Below are 22,075 nucleotides of genomic sequence, written 5' to 3' on the forward strand. Positions count from 1 at the left end.
CAATAAATTAAACCAGGCAGCAGGCAGATTAAAAATAATGCAAAATGAATTCAAATAAATAGTTGACCCAAAAATTTACATTTTGTTATCATTAATAATAAAAAAACAACAAAAAATTTTCTTACTTTTCTTATTATTAAACATGACAATAATAAGAACAATATTTAAATTTTTTTTAAAAATTATATGGACTGATATAATGATAGTTATATACAAACAGCATTTTTTTTAAATATATGATGAGCAATTATTAATTGCGATTAAATCACATCCAAAATAAACGTTTTTGTGTACATAATGTGTGTGAACGTATTATGTATATATAAAGACACACACCTACAGTATATAATTAGAAAGTATATATATTTATATCTAAATAATGTGTATAAATATATTTAATATACAAACAACATTTTTTTTCTTAAATATATACATGCATGTGTGTGCATTTATATATGCATAACAAATAAAGGACAGGATCGCAATTTTTTTGGTAGTACAGCACTCTGAAGGAGTGTTTGTGCCCAGAAACTATGAAAATACAGAAAGTCTTTGAATTCTGTGCATTTCTTTTACCATGCACTACCTTCAGTGGCATTTGCCTGAGATGTACCTACAATCCATCTTATTTGCCTTTGTCCGAGAGAAACGTGCTATGTATTTTTAAGCAAGAGACAAAAAAGGTCAGCAAAGTCAGTTCACGGCAGGTATTTACAATGCTCTCGTCAAACTACAATTATTCCCTAAAGCAAGCATGTCTAGAAATGCACGCCACACCTATTGCATAGTGGGAATTTATCAGATTTCCTGAATGCGTTTGCTACTCACGGAACACCTATCTCAAACAGGTTATTCTGGATGAGCTGTTTGCCAAGCATGGTGATGCAGAGCTGAATGCACAATTCCATCAGACAGCCGGCATGGGCACACTGCAGGGTGAAACGGAGAGAGATTTCAGTCAGTTACTATGGAGTTGACTGGCTGCACACCTCCGAAAGTGTTAGTCATCAGGAGTGAGGTAACTAGGACAATCTGTCAAGTTATTTTTCATATGATTATGTGGGTACAAGACTCCAAGAATAGAGTATGGTTAAAAATGGAGTCTGCTTATACATGCACAAGCACTCCAGTTGGTCGATGAGATTCGTTATTTATTTTTGTAAAATCAATTTTATGGCTAATGCCTCCCCGAAGCTACCAATGACACGCACAAAAAGAGGAAGATGAGATGCAGATATGTACCTCTTCCATCCGGTAAGACCCCATAACGTAGAGATATTTGCCAGGGCGTCCAATGATTCTGGAAACATCGGATAGAAGAATGTTAAGAGCTGTGTTTACCAGCCATTGCACAAAACGGACATTACAGCAAAAATACTAATACCTAAATGGGGGAAGGGGTTAGCTCTGTCCACAAACTAGCGAGTGATATTTTAATGGTCATATGGTATGTCACATATATGTTGTGCTTTTAAGGCTAATGTTTTAGTGTCTCCACCCAGCTTCTTCACAGTCTGCTCAACAAGACTTCCTTGGTCAGTCAGGTAGACCGGCATTTTTGGCTAATGAACAGATGTAGATCAAAGCCAGCATGGAGGGGCACAGAAAATGACGGTCTATGCTGGTGTTTTTGAAAGTTTCTGCAAAAGTTTCTACTATGGGATAAAATTTTTTTTTTAGCAAAATCTGAATTGAGAGATATAAAAAAATGCAATTACCTTTATTATTTAGTTTAATTACATATTGAGCAAAAATCTAATTAAGCTCAGAATTTAGAAAAAAAGACATTTTGAGATTTCAGGAAAATGGAAAAATAATAATTTTTTTTCTTTATTCCATGGCAGAAACAAGTGAAGCGAGGGCGATACCCGATTTATACTATGACGATACCTAATTTTGGCCAATTTCTAAAGACGTGTTCCCACTAGCCACCGTACGCAGTGACAAAGTTACTGAGTGAGAACTATTTCAGGTGAAAATTTGTTAGTGAAGCGACAAAGATGAGCAGAGAACGACTAGTGATAAGATAAGACTACCGAAAAGAGTGAAGATGGCGTCACTGCCTCATACGACTAGATGCCAGCGAAGAGTAGGAATGCCAGCTAGAAACCAAGTATGCAGTGAGTCACCACGACTGCACCATAAAAGAACATCAATGGGATTTGTCAGTGGAAGTCTGGAGTAGTAAGTGTATGCTTAATACATTGTTTCTATTGTTATTGCGAGTATTACATGTTGCTAGAAATTACAGTAGTCGTTTGTGTTGATCTATATTAATTGCGCTGGTGCTATAGGGTGGCAGCAATCCTGCAGTATTTTTGACAGCCTTTGACGTTATATGCTTTGTGTTGTTAATCTAAAAGGCGTTAACTATTTTCACTTAATTGCTGGTAACTCACGCACTCAAACAATCCTTAAAATGTGAAGCCGTCCTTGTTTAACTGATGCAAGTTAGACCCAACTTATCTGCAAGTGTACCTATGCACATCCATTGAAAAAGGATGAATCTGTCAGCTCTTTGCAACTTACTCATCAAATCAAACTGCAACTCAGGAGTAAAGAAATCAAACGGCTCGTAATAATCGCTTTGAATTGCATGCAATTACTGAGACTGAATTTTTGCAATTACTGAATTTTATTGTTTATAATATGTCGTCTAGCTTGGGAACTTTTCAGAAGAGCTGGGTGCATGCTGTTATCTTTCTACCCTGAAGATGGCAGCTCATCTGCGGTTCTTGGTTAATTTAACATTCACCTGGATAAGCCTCATGCTCATCTTTCTAAGCTCTCCTAGCCTTGTTTGACCTCAACAATTTACCAACTTTCAAATCAGGAAGCCTGATTTACACAAGTAACTGCACCACAGACAATGTCCTTGCTACTCCATTGCACATTTGTGATTTCCACCTTGCCTGCTGCATACTCTTCGCTGGTTTTTTTATCAACATAACCTTTACTCCCTCGTACTTGTTTCTATGCTCGCCCACCTCTGTTCACCCAGCTAAAAGCTCCACCTCTCTTATGTAAATAACGCATTTAAATACACTTGAACATCTTGTCTAGACAGCATCTGTCCTCTCTCCTCCAGGCCTGTTTGCGCAAAACGCCCACTAACCCCTGAACATCTGATGTTCTTCGTGAAACCAAACTTCAGAGAGAAAATGGCAGGAATCTAAGGTTCCCGGTGAAATGAGTGGCATAAGTCTTTTCAAAAGCAGAAATTAATCAGAGACCTTGTCACTGAAGCCCTGTGGCTGGCAAAAGCCTCCTCTAGATTAGTTGTCTTCATTCTGCTGGATATGTCCGCAAGTTCTACTATTTATAAGGTATCTCAAAAATGAGCAGGATTTAAAGGATTTAAGCATGTTGGCCAATTTCTTTTCAAGGCTTTTGTCGTTTCCAATCAGGACTACTGCAATGGTCCAACTGTGCTACATGCACAATTAAATCTGTGCAAATGATCCAAAGTGTGGTGACATTAAGACTACTTACATAAACCTTAGCACACTCCCGGACTCTATTATATCATTTTACCCCAAATCTACTAGCTAAGCAACACGTTAACGTAAGAATATTTTCTGTTTTCATGCGAGAAGCACCGTAAAGAGCAGCTGTCTTTCTTCATTCGACATCAGTCATCAAGGCAGCTCACTAGATTTGGAAACAGAGCTTGTTGTTCTAACAAATTGAAATCCTATTGTAGAAGTATCTGATACCACTCAGTTTCAATACTTGGTACCAATACTCTTACCTGCCTCTGAAGAATGCCAGGTACACAATAGGGGTAAATGCATTTGCGAACTTCAATATGAATGTCTTGAAGATCAGCCTCTCCTCGAAGCTCTTATCAGTTTTTGGCACCTCTGATAGGTTGAAAACAACAGCAGGTTTTGTTAAGATGTTTTGCAATAAAGCAGGCAAACTATATGTCTTGCAATGAATAACCAGACGTACCCATAATAGTGAGCCAACGGGCAATTGCTCCATAGACTTCATCCATTATGATGATGATAATGAGGTTGATGATAGCAGCAGTGGTTTTAACGGTGGCCCGTATATTAGTGCGGAAAGTAGGAGTGGAACTCATGTGTAGGGCAGTCATAATGGAGACCCTGTATAGCACCACACCAAACACGATGGCCAAGGTCACAAAGATCTGCATTGAGCAAACAAACGAATACAAAAAGAAAATTGACTTGTAATCAAATAATTTAACGACAGGTACTGGAAATCATCATTCAACAGAAATCATCATTCAACAGAAATCATCATTCAGAGACAACATTATTGGTTGCCAAAGCTATTATAGAAAGCCACAGTATTTGTCTGATTGTGTGATTTAAAATAAATTATCTGGTTGTTGAAAATAAGGTAATTTTACTAAAACTGTTAATTTCTACATATATACACACACACACACACTTTGTACATCATAGCCTTATAACAAAAAAACTATTAAATAAATCAAGGCTTACCAAAAAAAACATCATGACGATAATAGTCATGTATGCTGGCATTCTGTCTCTACACGTCAGCTTCACATTTCCTACCTAGAAAAAGAAACGAATTGCCAATTGTGAGATCAGAACATATAATTTATAAAGATCCTAACACTTGCAACAGGAACATGGTATGTGAAAAACGTATGTGAAAACTCAGGCCTCCAGCATGCTTTGGCCTCCAAAAGGACAGAGAGGGTCAAGCCAAGCAGAGCAAAATCAAGCCCCTAGACATGCCTCACAGCTGCGCTGTCACATAACATTCAGTATACAGGAACTGGGTCAACATCTACTGAGCATAATACCCAATAATCCAAACATCTTTATGACAGCAAGGATGGCATGCATAAGTCAACAAACAAAAATACTGCTAGAATCAGCATTGACTGTGTTGTGCCAGACACTACAAATTAAGCCAAAATTATTTATCAGCATACGGTCTGGTCCACATTGTAGATTATTCTAGCCAAGAACAACCCACTTGGACAAGAAGGGGCCTATTAATCAACATCTAAAAGGACAAACAACAGTTCGCTTTCATGTGGCGGTACTGGCAGTCAAAAGTTTGGAATAATTATGTTTTTTGTTTTTTCTTTGAGAGAATGGAGTACGATATGCTAACCAAGGCTGCATTCATTTGATGAAAAAGACAGTAATATTGTGAAAAATTATTACAATTTGAATTTTATTTCAAGACATAATTTATTCCTGTGATGGCACAACTAATTTTCATCAGTCTTCATTTTCACATGATCCTTCAGAAATATGCTGATCTGGTGCTCAAGATGAATATTAAATTGATTTATGAAGAATCATAAAGACTGGAGTGATGGTTGATGAAAATGGGTAACGTTTAAAAATGCATTCGAAGCTTGGATTCATAAAGACCTACCTTTGGGGATTGCTCTTTCTTCAAGGACTTCTTCATGACATGGAACTCATACTCTGCTCTCGGTTGACTCTGGGAAAAACAGAGAAAGCAATTGCCAACACATGCAGGACTTAAACCAGTTTAAAAGTGAAAAACAGTTGAAAGAGATAACTGGTTATGGAGCCAAAAGCAGCCATGTGCATGATCAGTGAACAGAACAGAAATTCTGGTAATAGCAACACAGTGACATTCAGTGAAAGTATAATCCTTAAAACCAAAAGCTCTCAGCACCACAATACATATTCCTTTCCACATTCAGCAGCCTTAGGATTTATTAGTTCCTCCTGCTTATTTTATCCACATAAACAGTGGCAAGCCTGGAAAGACTGCGACTGCCGAAAGGAAAGTGAGCAGCTTTTGACCTGTAAGGCCGGAGGAAGAGAGAAAAGGAATCTCCCAGACCTCCACAGCAACAGACCGATAGATAGATAAGTGCTGGTGAAATACTTTACACAAGCAAGAATGTGACGACGATGCTTGAAGACGACTTTTAAGATAATATGAAGAACATGTTAGTACTAAAATGCAACTGTAAGGTTAGGAAGGAAATTAATTTAGTTAATACTGTGAATGAACCGATTCCAAACCTTTTGTTTCCCCTATACGAAACAGGACAAAAAAACAAACAGTGAAAAAACAGTTTGATTTCATGGCACTGAATCAATAAATAAGACATTTTCAATTCTTTACACCCAAGCCTCAGGATTATACAAGTCTACACAAGAAAATAATGAAGCACGCCTACAAAACACACAAAAGCCCACATAATTATCTTATCAACACATACATCAAATGTCTTTTATTGACACTTTCTTGGTCAACATGGGTGTGTTTGACTAACCTCTGCGTCTTCGAAGCTGGTCAGGTCCCAGATGTAATTGAGCCTCATTTGCCTTCTCTTCCAGTGCTCCATAAACATGGTGGCTGTGTGACACAGAGCAGTAACCTTCACTAACAAACCCATGTTTATATTAATGATTGGCTCAGCTCTGAACAGGGCGATTTCTCAGTCAATATAGTTACAAATGAAGTCTGCACTTTCTCAGGGGTGTTTTGTAAAAAAACAAAACAAAAAAAACAGGAATGCCCTCTTCTTATCAAGGATATTGTAATATTATATTTCAAGAGTTTCAAGATCAGCAGCAAATGTTTTTCTAAAGGACCATAGAAGGTTCTTTCAAGGCCTCAGATCCCTTTAAAAGAAAAAGGAAGTGTTCTCAATGCAGTTCACTTTAGGCCAGTGTGAATGGAAGGTAGATTAAGAACCGGTCACAGCCAAAGTGAACCAGAAAGAGATCAGAGTCTGAATGCTGTATGAACGCTTTAAAGAGAACTAAATCAAATTATCTGAGGAAGTGTTCTGAATACAGTGTGAATGGAGGGTAGATTAAGAAGTGATCACAACCGAAGTGAACCAGAAACCAGATCAATAATTATTTTTCAATACTCTCTCATTCATTTCAATACCTTGTAAATTTGGACATCACAAATACACATTTTTCCTTAGGAACTATGAAAGGTTCTTCTATAACATTGGGCTGTGAAACATTTTTTTGGGGAATCTATTCAATTGGTGTTTTCGCATTTCAACAATTTTAGCTTATATGTAAATGTTCACAACAACCTCAGATCCCTTTAAAGAGAACTAAACCAAACGACTCTGAATACAGTTCACTTTAGGTCAGTGTAAATGGAAAGTGAATTGAGAACCAATCTAAAAGTAAAACGAAAAGAGATCTGAACCCACTTTTAAGCTCAGCATTTTGAATGCAAAAAGAACTATACTCTCTTTTCCACTTAGTTGATTTTTTAGATCACTTAAAAACGTCTCACTTTGATTATTTAAAAGAGGATTGAAGATAGCAAGTAGCCTTGTCATAGGGTGTCAGTTTTAATTTCAAAGCCTGTAACTGTAGGGAATTAAAACAGGAAAAGCAAATTTAGGCTTTAGCCAAAATAATCAGCTTTTTAAGAAGCTCAGCATTTGATCGGGGATGGGGGGAATTAAAGAGAAGTGTAAAACCAGGGCACAAATCTCTTCAACATTTGTCAGAGCAAGTCTGCCCTCAATATGGAGAGACACAACAGTTGGTGTACAGCAGCAACAAAGCGTGCGGGTGAACATGAAACAGAGCTGCTGACCCCATAGTGCCATAAAGATGGCGAAGAAGACGGTGGCCGCATTGTCGAACAGGTGGCTGGCCCTTGCCGTGCCGCAAGCCGTGACCAGTTTCCAGTAGCTGCAGGCTCGGTCACACATTGGGCACATGGTGATATTGTTTCTCTCGTCGCAGACCTCCATACTGAGTACACAAAGAAGAAAACCTGATTTCAGAAATGTCTCCATCTTTCCCTAGACACTGTAATGGTATTCCGTAAAGCTATTAATTAGGGCTGCGGTTTATTTTTCTCCTCACATTTTTTAGCTTTTATTTTGTTAGCTTTTATTATAATCTAAAAAAATGAAAAATAAAAAAAAACCTGAATGTATTCTGTACTCTTGTTCTTTAGTGTCGCTATGTTAACTACTACCGATAATTAAACGTAATAAGAAAATGAAGACTTCATTTGCAAAAATAGATAACTCATTGTTATCATAGTTTTATGTGTGAGTGTGTGTCCTTTATTATGTTAGCTGTATTTTTTGTTGTTTACAAAACAAAAACAAAATTGGAATACACAATGAAAAAAAACCTGATTTTTGAAAATTGTTAAAATGAGTTATCTGTTTTTGCAAATTAACTTTTGAAATGTCATGTGACATTAAAATTTTGTCAACTCAACATTATATTTGATTTGTTTCATTTATATATTTTATATATATATACATACATATATATATTATATATATATATAATTTTATGTATTAATTTTTTATTTTTTTATATTTTTACAGAAAATCACAGCAAAAACTTTATCTTGTGGTGTAACTTAAAAGCATCATAAATCTGCCGGCTACTCTTTGAAAAATGCAGTACTTCATATCATGGTGTCCCTATCATGCTTCAATTTTTTCCTAGGTAGGCAGCGCACTAGGTTTTGGAACAGCTTGTTTTCAGCAGTGGCATCTGTGGAATTAATGAATGTCGTTGAGAGACAGCCAGCGAACACTGAGTCACTCTCATTATACACTACATTACAGTCCATTACAGTTGCACCATTTCAAACCCACTCTGAACTCCCTAATTACCACGCACTTCAACATCCATCCCTTTTTCTTGCAAAGTGCTACAGTGATTACTTTTGTAAATGGCTAGGAATATTCTTTGTTAAAAATCTTCCCACAAAGTCGCTGCAAAAGACTATGTGCTGCTGTCGGGAGGCTCTGTTGAAACTTGTTTCTTAGGGGTGTGAGACAGAGGAATGCATTTGATCCTGATGGCGCAGATAAGAATGTGTCAATCAAAATGCTGGGGCAAACTAATTCTACATAATTAAACACAGTAATAAGCTGATCATTTAATTATGTAACTGTCAGCAGTTTAGGGAGGGGTCACATGCTAGTTAGCACACTTTTTACAAAAACAATGCAAATATACCTATCAAATATATAATATAAGCTGACCTGGGGATGTTGTCGTCAACAGTGGCACAGCCGTACAGGAACACAATAACTCCCACAATTGCTGCTGGGATTAGCATTTGAGTATACACACCCAGCCAGGCAAAGTACAGACCCACTTTCTCACCAAAGTACTTCCTGAGAGAGAAAAAGCAGTTTCAAGTAGAGCCATAAAGACAACGAAGTCAACCAAAAGTAGTTTCTATTCTGTAGTAAACATCAGAAAACGTTTTCAGGTTTGTACCTGATGGATCCATTGCCCCAGTGACAGTAGGGAACACTTATTTACTATTTTCCAACAATAAAATGCTAATTTGCTGCTTATTAATAGTTATTAAGGGTTAGATGTTAAGTTTAAGGTATTGTGCTTAATTACCAATGTTGGACAAGTTACTAAAAAAAAAAGTAATCCACTACAAATTACTAATCGCTACTTTAAAATTGTCAGTTGGGAACATTACTATTGCATTTTAAAAGTTATCAGATTACTAAGTTACTTTCAAGTTTACTTTAAAAAATGCACTACAAAAGGCAAACTCATAGTTGTTTCATTAATTTTAATATTGACTAAAAATTATTGAACAAAAAAAAAAAAATAATGAAAAAATATTTGTCATATCCCTGATTCACTCCCAGTATAAAGTGTGTATTATAATGTGAGGTGTATATTATTAAAAGCAGTTTGAACTGAACTTTAGCAAACTATAATGACAGACTAAAATATGTCAAGGACAAACATGACAGGCAACCTTTCATTGCATCTATATGTTATAGGAATATATATAGATTTTTTGGAAAACTATGACCCTGCAGTTAACATATAATATTTGACATTAGACATACACTTATTCGTCAGACATTGCTCATCGTAGATAGATAACCTGATGATAAACATGACAGACATCCACAGCTACACTGTGTCCTTTAAACAAATCCTGTCTGAACAGGGTTTAGACAAACTGATCTTGAATAATGCACATAAATAAGGTATTTCTAAAATCGCCCTTCTTTATTGTTCATAATTCCAGGACAAAAATTAGTCTCTGGCATTGCATTTATTGTGAGGATAATACCTGACCAGTCCAATGGGTTGGTATTTGTAGAATATGCTGTAACTCGCCCACTGTTCATACAAAATCTGTAAAGAGAGAAGTAAACTTAGATAGATCCCGGAGTGAGTGCACTTAGAGGTTTATGGCAAAATAACTGATTGCTCAATTGAACACTAATGATGAGGACAAATGAATCCTCTCAACCATCATGTTAGTAATTTCGAATGTAATGACTTTGGTTCGGTGCTCCTGGGGATGTAATGTGCTACGGTTCTATGAGTAAGTGACGACAGATTTACAACACAGCTGCACAGAGATCTCTAGTCTCCAGAACACACTTAAGTCAAAGAAAAAAAGTGTTGTGTTCGAGAGAGTAAGGGAGGGAATGCCAAAACATTATGAAATATGACATCAAATAATGCACAACTCTATAATAAAAATCACTCAAAAGTGAAACCAGCAGATAAATCCGAGAAGCAGACAGGGTGCATTTCTGTTTCCCTTGAGCTTGTTGCACTCATATTAGGATTATAAAAAACACCCTAAGTGTATGTTTTCAACATCCACAAATCAGCTCAAATAAATAAATAGTACACCTCCATACTTGCAAACATCAGTATATTTGCTGATTGATTATGCTGAAAGAGAGATTGAGTGGACCACAGCTGAAGAGAAATTGCAGAAGATAGTGAAAAACTTTCCTAGCTCATCCAAAAACTCCAACATATTCATTGCATGTACAATGAAATATACTGCTGTATTTTTGATGTTGTGGTCCTATATCTCTGCTCCTGGGCATCTTGTTTAAACACACGGCATCATTATAGGGAGAAATGTTTAGAGTGGTTAAACTGGCAAATGGACATTTCAAAAAGAATTTAATTAAAGGGTTGCCATTAATTGTGGCCAATGCGTATATACACAATATATATATATATATATATATATATATATATATATATATATATATATATATATATATATATATATCCAGTATTTTGTGTCACATGATGCTTCAGAAATCAGTGTAATATGAAAAATAATCACTTGATGTACATACCTACTAAGCTATGTTTTTAGAAGTGCACCAGCATGTGCTGCGTTATTTTGCACCCAAATAAACACTAAAACCAAAACTCTACCTCTCTCCAAGGTCCCTTGAGATTTGTTGTGGAAAAATTAAACATTTACTCTTTTTTTAGCAATAACCGTTATACATTATTTTGAGAAGGGCTACGCTACCCACTACGGCTGAACAGCAAGCCAGCAGGAGCGCTGCTCACAGATGGCTGAAGTGGGAAATGATCCTGTTGCCTTGGTGACCTGACAATTATTCTGAGCTTGCTGCAGGCAAGTCCAGAGTCTCACCAGGTCTCCTCTACACAAGCTAGGATTTTGCAACCCATTTATAGGGTTCAATTATATCTTAAGTGGTCAACATGAGAAGCAGTTGGCGGATTCTTGTAGCCTGCTATTAAAGTGTCCAAACAAGTAAAACAGAGTTTAAGAAATATTCAGAGGAATTTAAATGTATTGATAAAAAAAGCTAAATAGTCTAATAGAACAGAGGATTTTATGATAACAACTCTTCTCTACAGATGGTAAAATGAAGAACACAGACTGGAATGGAAGAATATATCACTTTATATAGCCTATTGATTGTTCTCATTTGAATGCTTGAAACCTTGCTGCAGGCACCCTTCAGGTCTTGCACATCTCTGAATTATGCCTTCATTATCTCACCCTAGGTACAATGGCAGTAGTTTTTGTGTATTGTGCAAAAATTGCAGTTTTTTAAACTTTTAAACACCTTCAAATTTAGTCCTCTTTTTTTTGGAAAGTATCCTACTTCCTCTACATACCTACAGCATTTTCTTTCTGGTAATATGTGACCCTGGAGCACAAATCTAATCATAAGTGTCAATTTTTCAAATAAATAATACTATATATTTATTTATTAGAGAGAGAGAGAGAGAGAGAGAGAGAGAGAGAGAGAGAGAGAGAGAGAGAGAGAGAGAGTATTATTGAATTTTTTTACGAGATACAATTATTTGAAAAGTTTCAATATATTTATGGTAGGAAATTAACAAAATATCATCATGGAACATGATCTATATTTAACATCCTAATGATTTTTGGCATTGTTAAAAAAAAAAAACTATAATTTTGCCCCCTACAACGTATTTTTGGCTATTGCTAGAAATATACCGCAACAACTTCAGACTGGTTTTGTGGTCCAGGGTCACAAATTTAATTGCATTGATACCACTAGATACAAATTAATGCATAGTATCACACTCATAACTCATAGAATTGAGCACCAAGGCTTGCAGTGTGAATGTAGCCTTATGCAGCTGAAGCTCCTGTTGCAAAAATCAGTGAGAATAAAATATCTGAAGTCTAAGATATACGTATGTATTGTAACATCTTTTACCTTTCTGTCATTGGTTTCAGCGTTTACACCATCGATATCGCCCTGCGTGTAGAAACATTACATTAACTTACACAAGAAGCAAAACAATCAGTTGGAAGGAGAACCAAATATGGTGTCACTCACATCATGCAATGGGTAGGCCTCAGTGTAGACACCACTGCCCAGCAGACTGCTGATTCCTGGAAACAACAAATCAAGTTGAGTGCTTACTTTTGTGCTGTTAAACACAAAATTCTTTTCACACTTGAAATAGTTAACCCTGGGTTATCTTGATACTTGTTTGACATTGCTCAATTAACAGTTAATACTGGGTATTAATAAGATTACTTTTCAGTACACTTTGCAGTGTCGTATTATACTCTATATTCAGATTTTCCTGAATTGACTTTTCAGTGGACTGTAAAAGTAAGAATAATGATGACTATTAATGTGACAATTTATTCAATGATCAGTGCTTTCATGACTGTCTAAATCATGTGAATATCTGCACAATTGGCTGTTATTTGCTAAGCATGTAGGCATAGCATTCTAAAGCTGCGTTTAACAAGCCGTGCCCTGGTTAAAAGCATTGCTAAAGTGTTAAAATGTTAAGTGCACCTATCTTGAGGGTTAAAAGCAGGTTTTAGAACGAAGATAACCCAGGGTTGTGTGCAGCATGTAAAGACCTAAAATATACTCAAGAATCAATGATCTATTCAACTAAACACTGCCCATGGATATTATTGACAGGGTTATGTGTGAGATGTTTGCTTATTATTTGCACACATTTAAAGTTGCATTGGTGACGTTATGGATCGCACATTACAAAGCTAAATGTAGACTAGGTGCTTCAACTGCAAGACAGAAATACCCTAGTTATGCCATGATTTGGTGGTTACACTTTATTTTAAAGGTGTGCTTGTTGAGGTCATCGATTAATATTACTTTACAAGCTCATTACAAGATTAGAATTAGGGCTTGGTTTACTGTTAGCAACTTTTACGCAACATTTATTGTTATTACTTTAGTAAGTACATATGACATGTAACAGACACTTCAAAATAAAGCGTCACCACAGATTTTTGATAACATTTCAAGGCTGATTTGCACTAGTTTGTCAAGCAAAAATAAGATGATACTTACCCATGATATACTTAGCCCTTGTGCATTTTGTTCGTTTTAAAATCTCATACACCTGTTGATAATTATAAATAGGTTTATAAAAATGATCGTAAATGTAATTCCTAATTGATAACACTAGACTAAAATGGAACATTAAACAAAAGGTTTAAATATCACAGGACACCTTTAAGAGGCCAAAAAAAAAAACCCTGCTGTGAAAAGTTATCTGACGTTGGACAGTATTGTAAGAGGCAGCTGACAGATCAAGTGACTGAAATTATTGTTCACAAAAGAACAACTTTGACTTCACTGACATTTTGGTGTGGAGACACACAGGCCCTTTGGTAATCAAATCAGGTGATAAATGACATTGGGTCTTTAATCATCCCTGACTGGTTAGGCAAAACAGTTTTCTAAAGGGATTGATACTCACTATTAAGCTCCTGGTTTTGCTGTCGAAGAAGGACTTTCTGTCTGATAAATCAAAGCTGTGAAAAGAAACCAATGGTCATTTCATTGACCGTTTTGTGCCTCCCTATTCAATTTTACAGGCAATAAAATGCCAAGGGGCAGTAAAAACCAAAGGCACATTTACAATACGCTACCTTTTAGAAGATTGTTCATATTTCACCACTTTAACTTGATCACAAATCTGACCTTTTATTTGGCAAAAATCACACGTGACCATTTTCATTCATTGTAGTCAATGGACGGCTATAGACTTACAGATGCTGCTTTTCTCGTGAGAAGGGGTAGGAGAGGTGTTTCTCATTCTCTGTCTGGTTTTCCCCAACGTTAGGTTGCAAGGGTGCAGTGACTTTCTGCATAAACATGTTGACCTTCTCTGCAATGCTGCTTCCCTGACTGACTACATATTTCTGAAAATGACAGCACAGCAGAGCGCGTCAAGTTTGTGTGGAGCACGCGGATTCTCTTCATCACTTGATAAGGCTCAAGAAAATATACCTTTACTGTTGGCATTTTCAGCTTCATGAACTCAGCTTCTCGACACAGAACTTCCCAAGGCGCATGAATCTTCAAGAAACCCACACCTGGTAGTTTAGTCTGAAAAACAGAAATATGTCCTTAGCATACGATCAGCATGCTGCGGTGTTATCGGCATTAAAATCACTGTGACGGAAGTACACAGATTATCATGTTAGCACATACCACAGGATTTTTGAGTTATGAAGAAAACGTGATTTATTTGCACTGGCAAATCTTGCGTGGTTGCTTACTGGCCCAAGTTTAAAAGCCCACCCCCAAGTCTCTATGGTATTCTGGCACCTACTTATGGGTCGGTCCATCCAGAGTCCATCTAAATCTATGGAATGTTTTGTCTATTTTATTGCATGCAGAGGTGGGCGATATTGCAAAAATACATCCCGTTTTTCCTGGAAAATCACGATTCAGTATTTTATCACGATTCTTTGTCATGTTTACAATTTTGTTAAGTTAATTCCTCGATTTTAAAATATTACCATTTCCCTATTTTTGAAATAAAGAAAAAGGTGGCAGATATTTAGGCCAAAGATAAAAAAAAACTTTATTACCATTAAAAGGATACTTCTCCAAAGAAAGAAAATTCTGCTATCATTTACTCAGTCTGAAGTTGTTGTAAACCAGAATGAGTTTCCTTCTTCAATTGAACATAAATGTTATTTTGATGAATGTTGGTAACCATATCATTTTAATCGCCCATGTTATCTCACACCACTAAATGTATGATAGACATTATTCACGCAGAAATAATAGCACACCCCTTTTCAACAACATTCACAATTTGTACAGATATCATCCATAGATGTTCATCAAATGATGTGAGAATTACTCAGTTAAAATAAAACCTTGAGTTCAGTCTTTGTTCAAATCACTAACTAATCACAAATTATGAGCGATATTAATAGAGATGCATTGATAAGCACTACTATCAATATCGCTCATACACAGCATAAACATGCAAACCATTGACAAACTATCCAAGAAATGGAGAAGATCTCTTTTCAAGGGTTTAACGCGCTAGGTTTTCTTCTTCACAAAGGACCTTTTAAGAGAAATTCACAGAAATGTAAAAAAAAAAGAATCTAAGCTGTGAAGAGAAGGACTTCTCTCTTGGTTTTCTGAAGCTGAAAAGAGGGTTATGTAAGATTTGCTTCAAATGACCCACTCTTGTTATAACTCACATCCCACACACAAGGTCTGACCCAGTCTGTTCAATCCCAGCCACTGCTTTCAGAGAATAACAACACAAACAGGTATTTCTGCTCTTATATACAAGTATTTACAAGTCTAATTCAACCACAATTTAATAAAAAATGACTTCTTAACATGGTACCATTTTAGTTGTGTGAGTCTTGCTAGAGTTTCTTCTGTGTACAAAATTAAATAATTTTTTAGAATAAAACAGATTTCAAAACATTGTTATTTTATTTGATCCCTCTTTAAAACCAATGGTTTAACCTTAGTTTAGGAGATTTTTAGGATCGTTTTTGACAACATGATTAAAACAGGGCAATTTTGTCTTATCAGTATTTCATTTTGTTTTCATTCACATTGGCCATGCCAAGCTCAAGAATTACGGGAAAACAGTTACTTATTTTATACAGAAAAAATATATTGTTTTTGGCACAAAATGTGGTCTGATGTGAAATAATATGATTCTTTAAAAGCAATAATATTCATGTGATATAATTCAAGAGAGGTAGCTAAAAATGTCACGATAAGATCCTGAGTGACATGAAATAACAAACAATAATCAGAATATTAAAGTGAACCCAAAATATTTACATTCAGGAAGCGATTATCTGTACTTTTTCAGAGAGCTGCAAATCTTAGTCCTTCAGACTAACACTTTAGTTTATTATCCTCTGCACAACATACACTTTACTTTGTTGATGATTGGTCCACTAAGACCTCTTCACCAAATTCTGGATGAGCTGTCTATGAGAACATCCAGCGTAGTGGAGAAAGTTAAATCCCTGTAATCTGCCGAAATCAAAGCATATGACACTGGTTTATAGAAGTTAAGCTTGAAAGACAAGCCGCTAATCATAACAAGACTGAAAATTAGCAGCACATTAAAGTAAGTGTGAATTTGTATTATGATAGCCGACGATCAAATTAATCCATCCTTACAATTAGCAATTATAGCGCTGGAGGGACTTGGGAACAATTTAGGGAAATAATTCAATTTAATGTATCCAACTCTTTAACGTCAATACGTAATAAAATGCTACACCGTTTCTACAAGCAGTCCCGGCAGATGTAAAACGTCGGCGTTAAGTGACAAGTGCGGAGAGGGAATAAAACAAAACGGCAGTCATGAATTAGAAGCACAAAGAGAGAAGTTGATGAATTTCGATACAAGCCGAGACGTGACTGGTTTTCCTTTGCTAAAGTAAGAAAACATTGTTTCCTTTAGAAACGGCAGTTCCTAGAGGTGCGCGCGTAACGCATACGCTTCCAGTTTCCTCAGTCAGCAGAAGTGAGAGAAAACAGTTTATTGCGTTTAAAACATGTATATTTATGATACAAAAATACATGGAGTCGCTACAGGGGGACTTCATTCACCCCCCTGGAGCCGTGTGAGGGACGTTTATTAGGCTTGGAGGGGTCTGGACAATTTTTTAATTGAACTCTGACTGGATTTGTCTGAGAGAAGCCACATAGACCTAGGATGATTCAAATGTGAGTAAAAGACAAAACAATTTTTATTTTTTGGGTGAACTATCCCTTTAAGACAAATAATGGTTATAATACACAAAGGAATTTAGGATCAAAGTAATGTATCAGCCATTTTAGCAGTCTGGACTTTCACGCATCCAGAAAATGTCCATTAAGTTTGGTCCAATGCTGGCAAAGAGCTGCTAACAATTTAGTCGTAATTTCCATCGCTCGAGTTGATGTGCACGGCTGCGTCTCTCAGTGGGTGGACGGTATCATTCACAGTGGCAGAAGTCCAGCTGAAATTATAGCCTTGGTGACAGAAACTTACAAAAAGGCACATCACAGTAGGCGCTTTCGCACGTAATATTTTCTGGTAAATTACTGATGAATTGCTGTTGAACGGTAGCAAGTCGTAAACTTACTACATTACTACATTTAGCTGGCACTTTTATCCAAAGTGACTTACAATAAAGGAACATACTGTAAACAATTCATCACAGAGCAAGCAATGCACATAGTACACATTGGGATAATTGTTTCATTTCCAATTTTTATGGTAATTTACCAAGTTTAATGTATGAAATGTGCAAATGTCAATAACAACGCAACATTATTGTTTGAAATCCCTGTTTTTCTAACTGATGAATGCTAAAGACATTGGCTCTCAATCAGAATCTATGCGGCTTTAAAGAGCTCAAGTATTTAAAGCAGCAGATGACAGAGCTGCAGGGGATGGTGTGTATCTCTGATATAGTTATCATTACAGTTGTCTTTCTAGTTCTTGGTTTTAATGGGCCATTTAGATATACAAAGTTGGTGTAATCATATTATTTATAAATGGGAAAGTATGCTACATGGCGGAATAATACCCAACTTCTAAATAAAAGAACCATTAGATGCGTGTTTAGTACATGCTCATAGGACAGTGCATATGCTGAAATAAAATCTTTTTTAAACTTTATATAAGGAGTAGAAAAAACCTTTATCGGATTGGTAATGTCAGGTTTAATTTGAGATTATGTCATTTAAATGTGAGTGTGTTTTTGAGAGTTTAGAAATTTCCCATTCAAATAAGTAGGACTTTGTCTTTGAAAGCCCTACCAGAGGCTACCCGGAGGCACATAAATACAAATAAAATAAATATATATCTTTTTCATTTTTCCTATTTAGTTTTTAGCCAAGCAACAATTTTAGCAGAAAGCTAAAATAATCATATTGTATGATTTATCCAGTATGATTTGTGAAGAAGCCAAAGATTATTTTAAGCTTTTGTGGAACCAAAAAACCATCTGACATTTAACCATCTGAAAAAAATCGTAATGTCGCAAATTTGTGAATCCTAGATTTCCATGAACCACACTCCAAATGAAAGCACAGTGGGACTCACCCCTTCCTCTTTCTCCATCTCAAGGCCCATTTCACGCAGGTTTTCCTCAAACTCCTCCCTGCGGAGGTGCTGGTCGTCATCATGGTAATCCAGTCTCTGCTCCTGTGCTGCGAGTTCAGGGTCCTCATGACCAGGTTTTTTTTCCCGTTCACGTCTGAATCTGCAGCACAAGCAGGACTTGGATGACTGTTTGTGGGAGCTCTGGGGCTTCTCAACATGGTAGGTGAGGACATAATCGATCCGCCTTAAGCCATCCTGGAAGTATGGCCACAGTTTTGCGTCCTTTGGTCTTTCATTTCCCTGCTGAGATTTCTGGAGCTGAGAGAAAAAAGCAGTTTAAGAGTATTATATGTATCTGTACAGTTTACATAAAAAAAGACTAATTTGCATTAGTAGAGTATTACATGATTTTAAGTGCACTCTTAAAAATTTGTTAAATACAACCCAGTGCTGGGTAAAATATGGACAAATACAGCAATTGGGGTTTTTTAACCCAGCATTTGTGTTGCTGCCCGGAAGATTGGGTTAAACATTCTCATCCGCTGGTGACCCAAATTCAACCCAGCATTGGTTTGTATTTTAATCCAGCATTTTTAAATATCTTTTGACATTTTATTCCTAATAAATAAAGAGCTAAATAAAAATTATATGGATACAAGCAATAATGGTATCTAAAAATTACTTGTATGTTTTGTATTCCAGAAAACTTCACAAAACTTTACATTTTATAAAGGGTGGGGCAGATTTCTGGCCATTTAAAGGTGTGCTTATGTCAAACACTATTCTACTCCATCGTACTGCAACTATAAGTAAACCATTCATAGACTGATTTTCCAGAAAATAGTAAACACTGTGGCTCTGTGGTGCTTTCAATGTTACTCTGATGGTTTGAGAGCTGTGAGTTTGGGGCGTTGTTAGCTTGAACAAGGACACACAGAAACATGGGGCAAGAGAGATATTACCCACCACACAAATTCTAGTTAAAATTACAGCTAAATTTATATTGGGGGAAAAGCTTAATTATGCTGAAACCTATTGATGCATCTAATTTTGGGGTAAGCATTTGTAACCATTTAAGGATACATGCAATTAATCAAACTAGATTTTTACCTATTTATAATCAAATTGAGTAAATGCTGCTCTTTTGAACTTTCTAGACATTCCAAAAAATTATGAATTAAATGAAAATAAAAAACTTTTACATAAACTATAAGCAGCATATCTGATTTGAAAATTATAAGTAATGTTACTTTATAAGTAATGTTATTTTCAGGGCTGCTGAAAATTCAGTTTTGCCATCACAAGAATAAATTACATTGTAAAATTATATATATATATATATATATATATATATATATATATATATATATATATATATATATATATATATATATATATATATATAAGGTTTATTTTAAATTATTTCACAATAGTACTGGTTTAAAGGGAGAAAAAAAAAAGTGTAAAAAAAACACAAACTTAAACCTTTAAAACAGTATAGTGTATATTTGTTTTTTTCCAGTACTTTACAGATTACTGAAACTATAAAACAACTTATTGACATAGGGCAAACTCTCTTGTAAATACTTCCATTTCACAGAAACAGGGAACATCTTATAAACCAAAAACAACAAGGTGACACTGAGAAAAAGACAACTTGTTTTATTTCCAACAAATGCAGCGCAGTAATGCATTTATCAGGACAAAGAGGCAATCGGTCGAAGGTATTCAATTTCCCTCTTGGCATTGAGCAGCACTGAGCCGAAGTTGGGTCATTCTGCTTAAAAGCCCCACACAGAATTTTCTTTTACGTGTATGTGCGTGTGTTTTTAGCAGATGCTTTTAACAACAGAAAGACAGATATACCTACTATAGTTCACTGCAGGCACAGAGCTTTTGGAACATTCAGTGCACACTGCTAAAGAACAGGCTGGAACTCAGCAGCTCTACACTTCATGCGTCATCCCTTGTGAGGTTTAATTCCGAAACCTTAGGGTTTACAGCCCATATATTAAACCAGTTCTATGTAATGAGGAAGTGAGAATTATTTGAACACCGCACGTTCTATAAGAATGGTACCAACAAACAAATCATGTATATATAATTTGACTTTTAAATGACATTCAAGATTACATTATGGAAGGTTAAAGCAGATAACACAGTTTCTGCTAATCTCACGTTAATATCAAATATAAGGTAGTATTTGATCCTTCATATCTCCGAAGAGTCTAGTTTTCAGATAACGGACAGATGCAGCTGGACCGCTTCTCTCTGCAAACATCTGAGCTCCTGGAGGAGCCATGAGCAGAGCTAAGAGTCACGAGCACACACAGCTTGATCATCTGCAATCTGCGACACTGACATGAACAAAACAGGGATAAAAACTTTATTGGCTTGCTTGTGGTTACCAAACTAACGAATGAATCATGTTAATTGGCTTTCTCGTTTGCTCTTTACAATGTGTGTCCGTACAAGGAATTTCACCCTTTATGATCTCAAACAGGGCCGTGCTTTAAAACGAAACTTTCAGGACCTTATACAAATCCTGAAGGAGTGTCTTTAGCTCCTTTAACTCATCTCTGAGACTTTCAGGTCATGTTTAGCATGAGAATACTACTCTTTAGGGGTATAAATAAGTCAGAATGCATGAAATAGCATTAGACCTCCCCTTTAAAAAGGTCAAACAAAACATAGTCTTCGGGCCAGAACCAGGCTTTTCACTCACATAAATGTTTCTCATGGTGGATTTCTGAACAAGATGCTACAAGGGAAAACATTTTCATTTGCATTTTTGATTTAAACAATTGCAAATAATGAGATATAGTGGAGGAAGCTGTCAAAAGCTGATTAAGATGCAATATTAAAGCTGCAGTCCGTAAGTTTTGCCTCTTTGTCAGCATCTATTTTCCTTGTGGAATTATATTCCATGGGGTTGTGCTCCAGCTAAAATCAGGCTAAAGTAAGGAGATCGTTTTGAACACTTGGTTGGATATGCACTTTCTAAATATTGATTTGGAATCAGTTATAACCCCCCCAAAAAAGTTACGGACTTTTGTCCCTCTTGATTTTTCCTTCTATTCCTGAGTACGTGATCACAACTTTATAAGAACGATTAACGTACTGCTCAAAAGTTACCAAATCTATGAACACGCACCCAACACACAGCTGAATAAATTTGTATGAAGTCATTTAAAGTGACTAAAGTGATTAAAGTGACCAGCAGGTCCTGCAGATTTGCAAAGATGTTCGAATGCGCCCTCAGAATGCAAAGTAGTTTTGCACACCCAAAGGGTATGCAAAATCGGCACAGCTTAAAGTTTATTTCACCATCTGGAGTACGACAGGAAGACGACGTGTTCCAGCCAAGATGCTTTTGGCAAGCTTTGGCTTTTCGTGAAAACATACATTTGATTGTTTTATGAATTATCAACCTTGATAACGGC

General features: G+C 36.1%; 1 protein-coding gene across 4 annotated transcripts in view; it reads right to left on the reverse strand.

The window, feature by feature from the left end:
• Positions 1-22,075, reverse strand: part of ano1a (anoctamin 1, calcium activated chloride channel a) — a 36,065-nt gene that overhangs the window by 6,396 nt on the left and 7,594 nt on the right. For 3 of the 4 annotated variants that reach the window (XM_043244492.1, XM_043244491.1, XM_043244488.1), the window contains 18 exons: positions 18,633-18,950; positions 14,546-14,644; positions 14,306-14,457; positions 14,013-14,067; positions 13,601-13,652; positions 12,602-12,657; positions 12,479-12,520; positions 10,066-10,130; positions 8,996-9,130; positions 7,573-7,733; positions 6,272-6,354; positions 6,018-6,029; positions 5,392-5,460; positions 4,476-4,550; positions 3,955-4,156; positions 3,752-3,863; positions 1,243-1,300; positions 829-929 (listed from right to left, as the gene is read on the reverse strand). In XM_043244492.1, coding sequence (XP_043100427.1) covers positions 829-929; positions 1,243-1,300; positions 3,752-3,863; positions 3,955-4,156; positions 4,476-4,550; positions 5,392-5,460; positions 6,018-6,029; positions 6,272-6,354; positions 7,573-7,733; positions 8,996-9,130; positions 10,066-10,130; positions 12,479-12,520; positions 12,602-12,657; positions 13,601-13,652; positions 14,013-14,067; positions 14,306-14,457; positions 14,546-14,644; positions 18,633-18,950 — 1,847 coding nt within the window. The remainder of the gene's footprint in view (positions 1-828; positions 930-1,242; positions 1,301-3,751; positions 3,864-3,954; positions 4,157-4,475; positions 4,551-5,391; positions 5,461-6,017; positions 6,030-6,271; positions 6,355-7,572; positions 7,734-8,995; positions 9,131-10,065; positions 10,131-12,478; positions 12,521-12,601; positions 12,658-13,600; positions 13,653-14,012; positions 14,068-14,305; positions 14,458-14,545; positions 14,645-18,632; positions 18,951-22,075) is intronic. The other variant, XM_043244490.1, reaches the window with a different exon arrangement.

The sequence above is a fragment of the Puntigrus tetrazona genome, chromosome 7 (assembly GCF_018831695.1).
Source record: "Puntigrus tetrazona isolate hp1 chromosome 7, ASM1883169v1, whole genome shotgun sequence".
NCBI classification, from domain to species: Eukaryota; Metazoa; Chordata; class Actinopteri; order Cypriniformes; family Cyprinidae; genus Puntigrus; species Puntigrus tetrazona.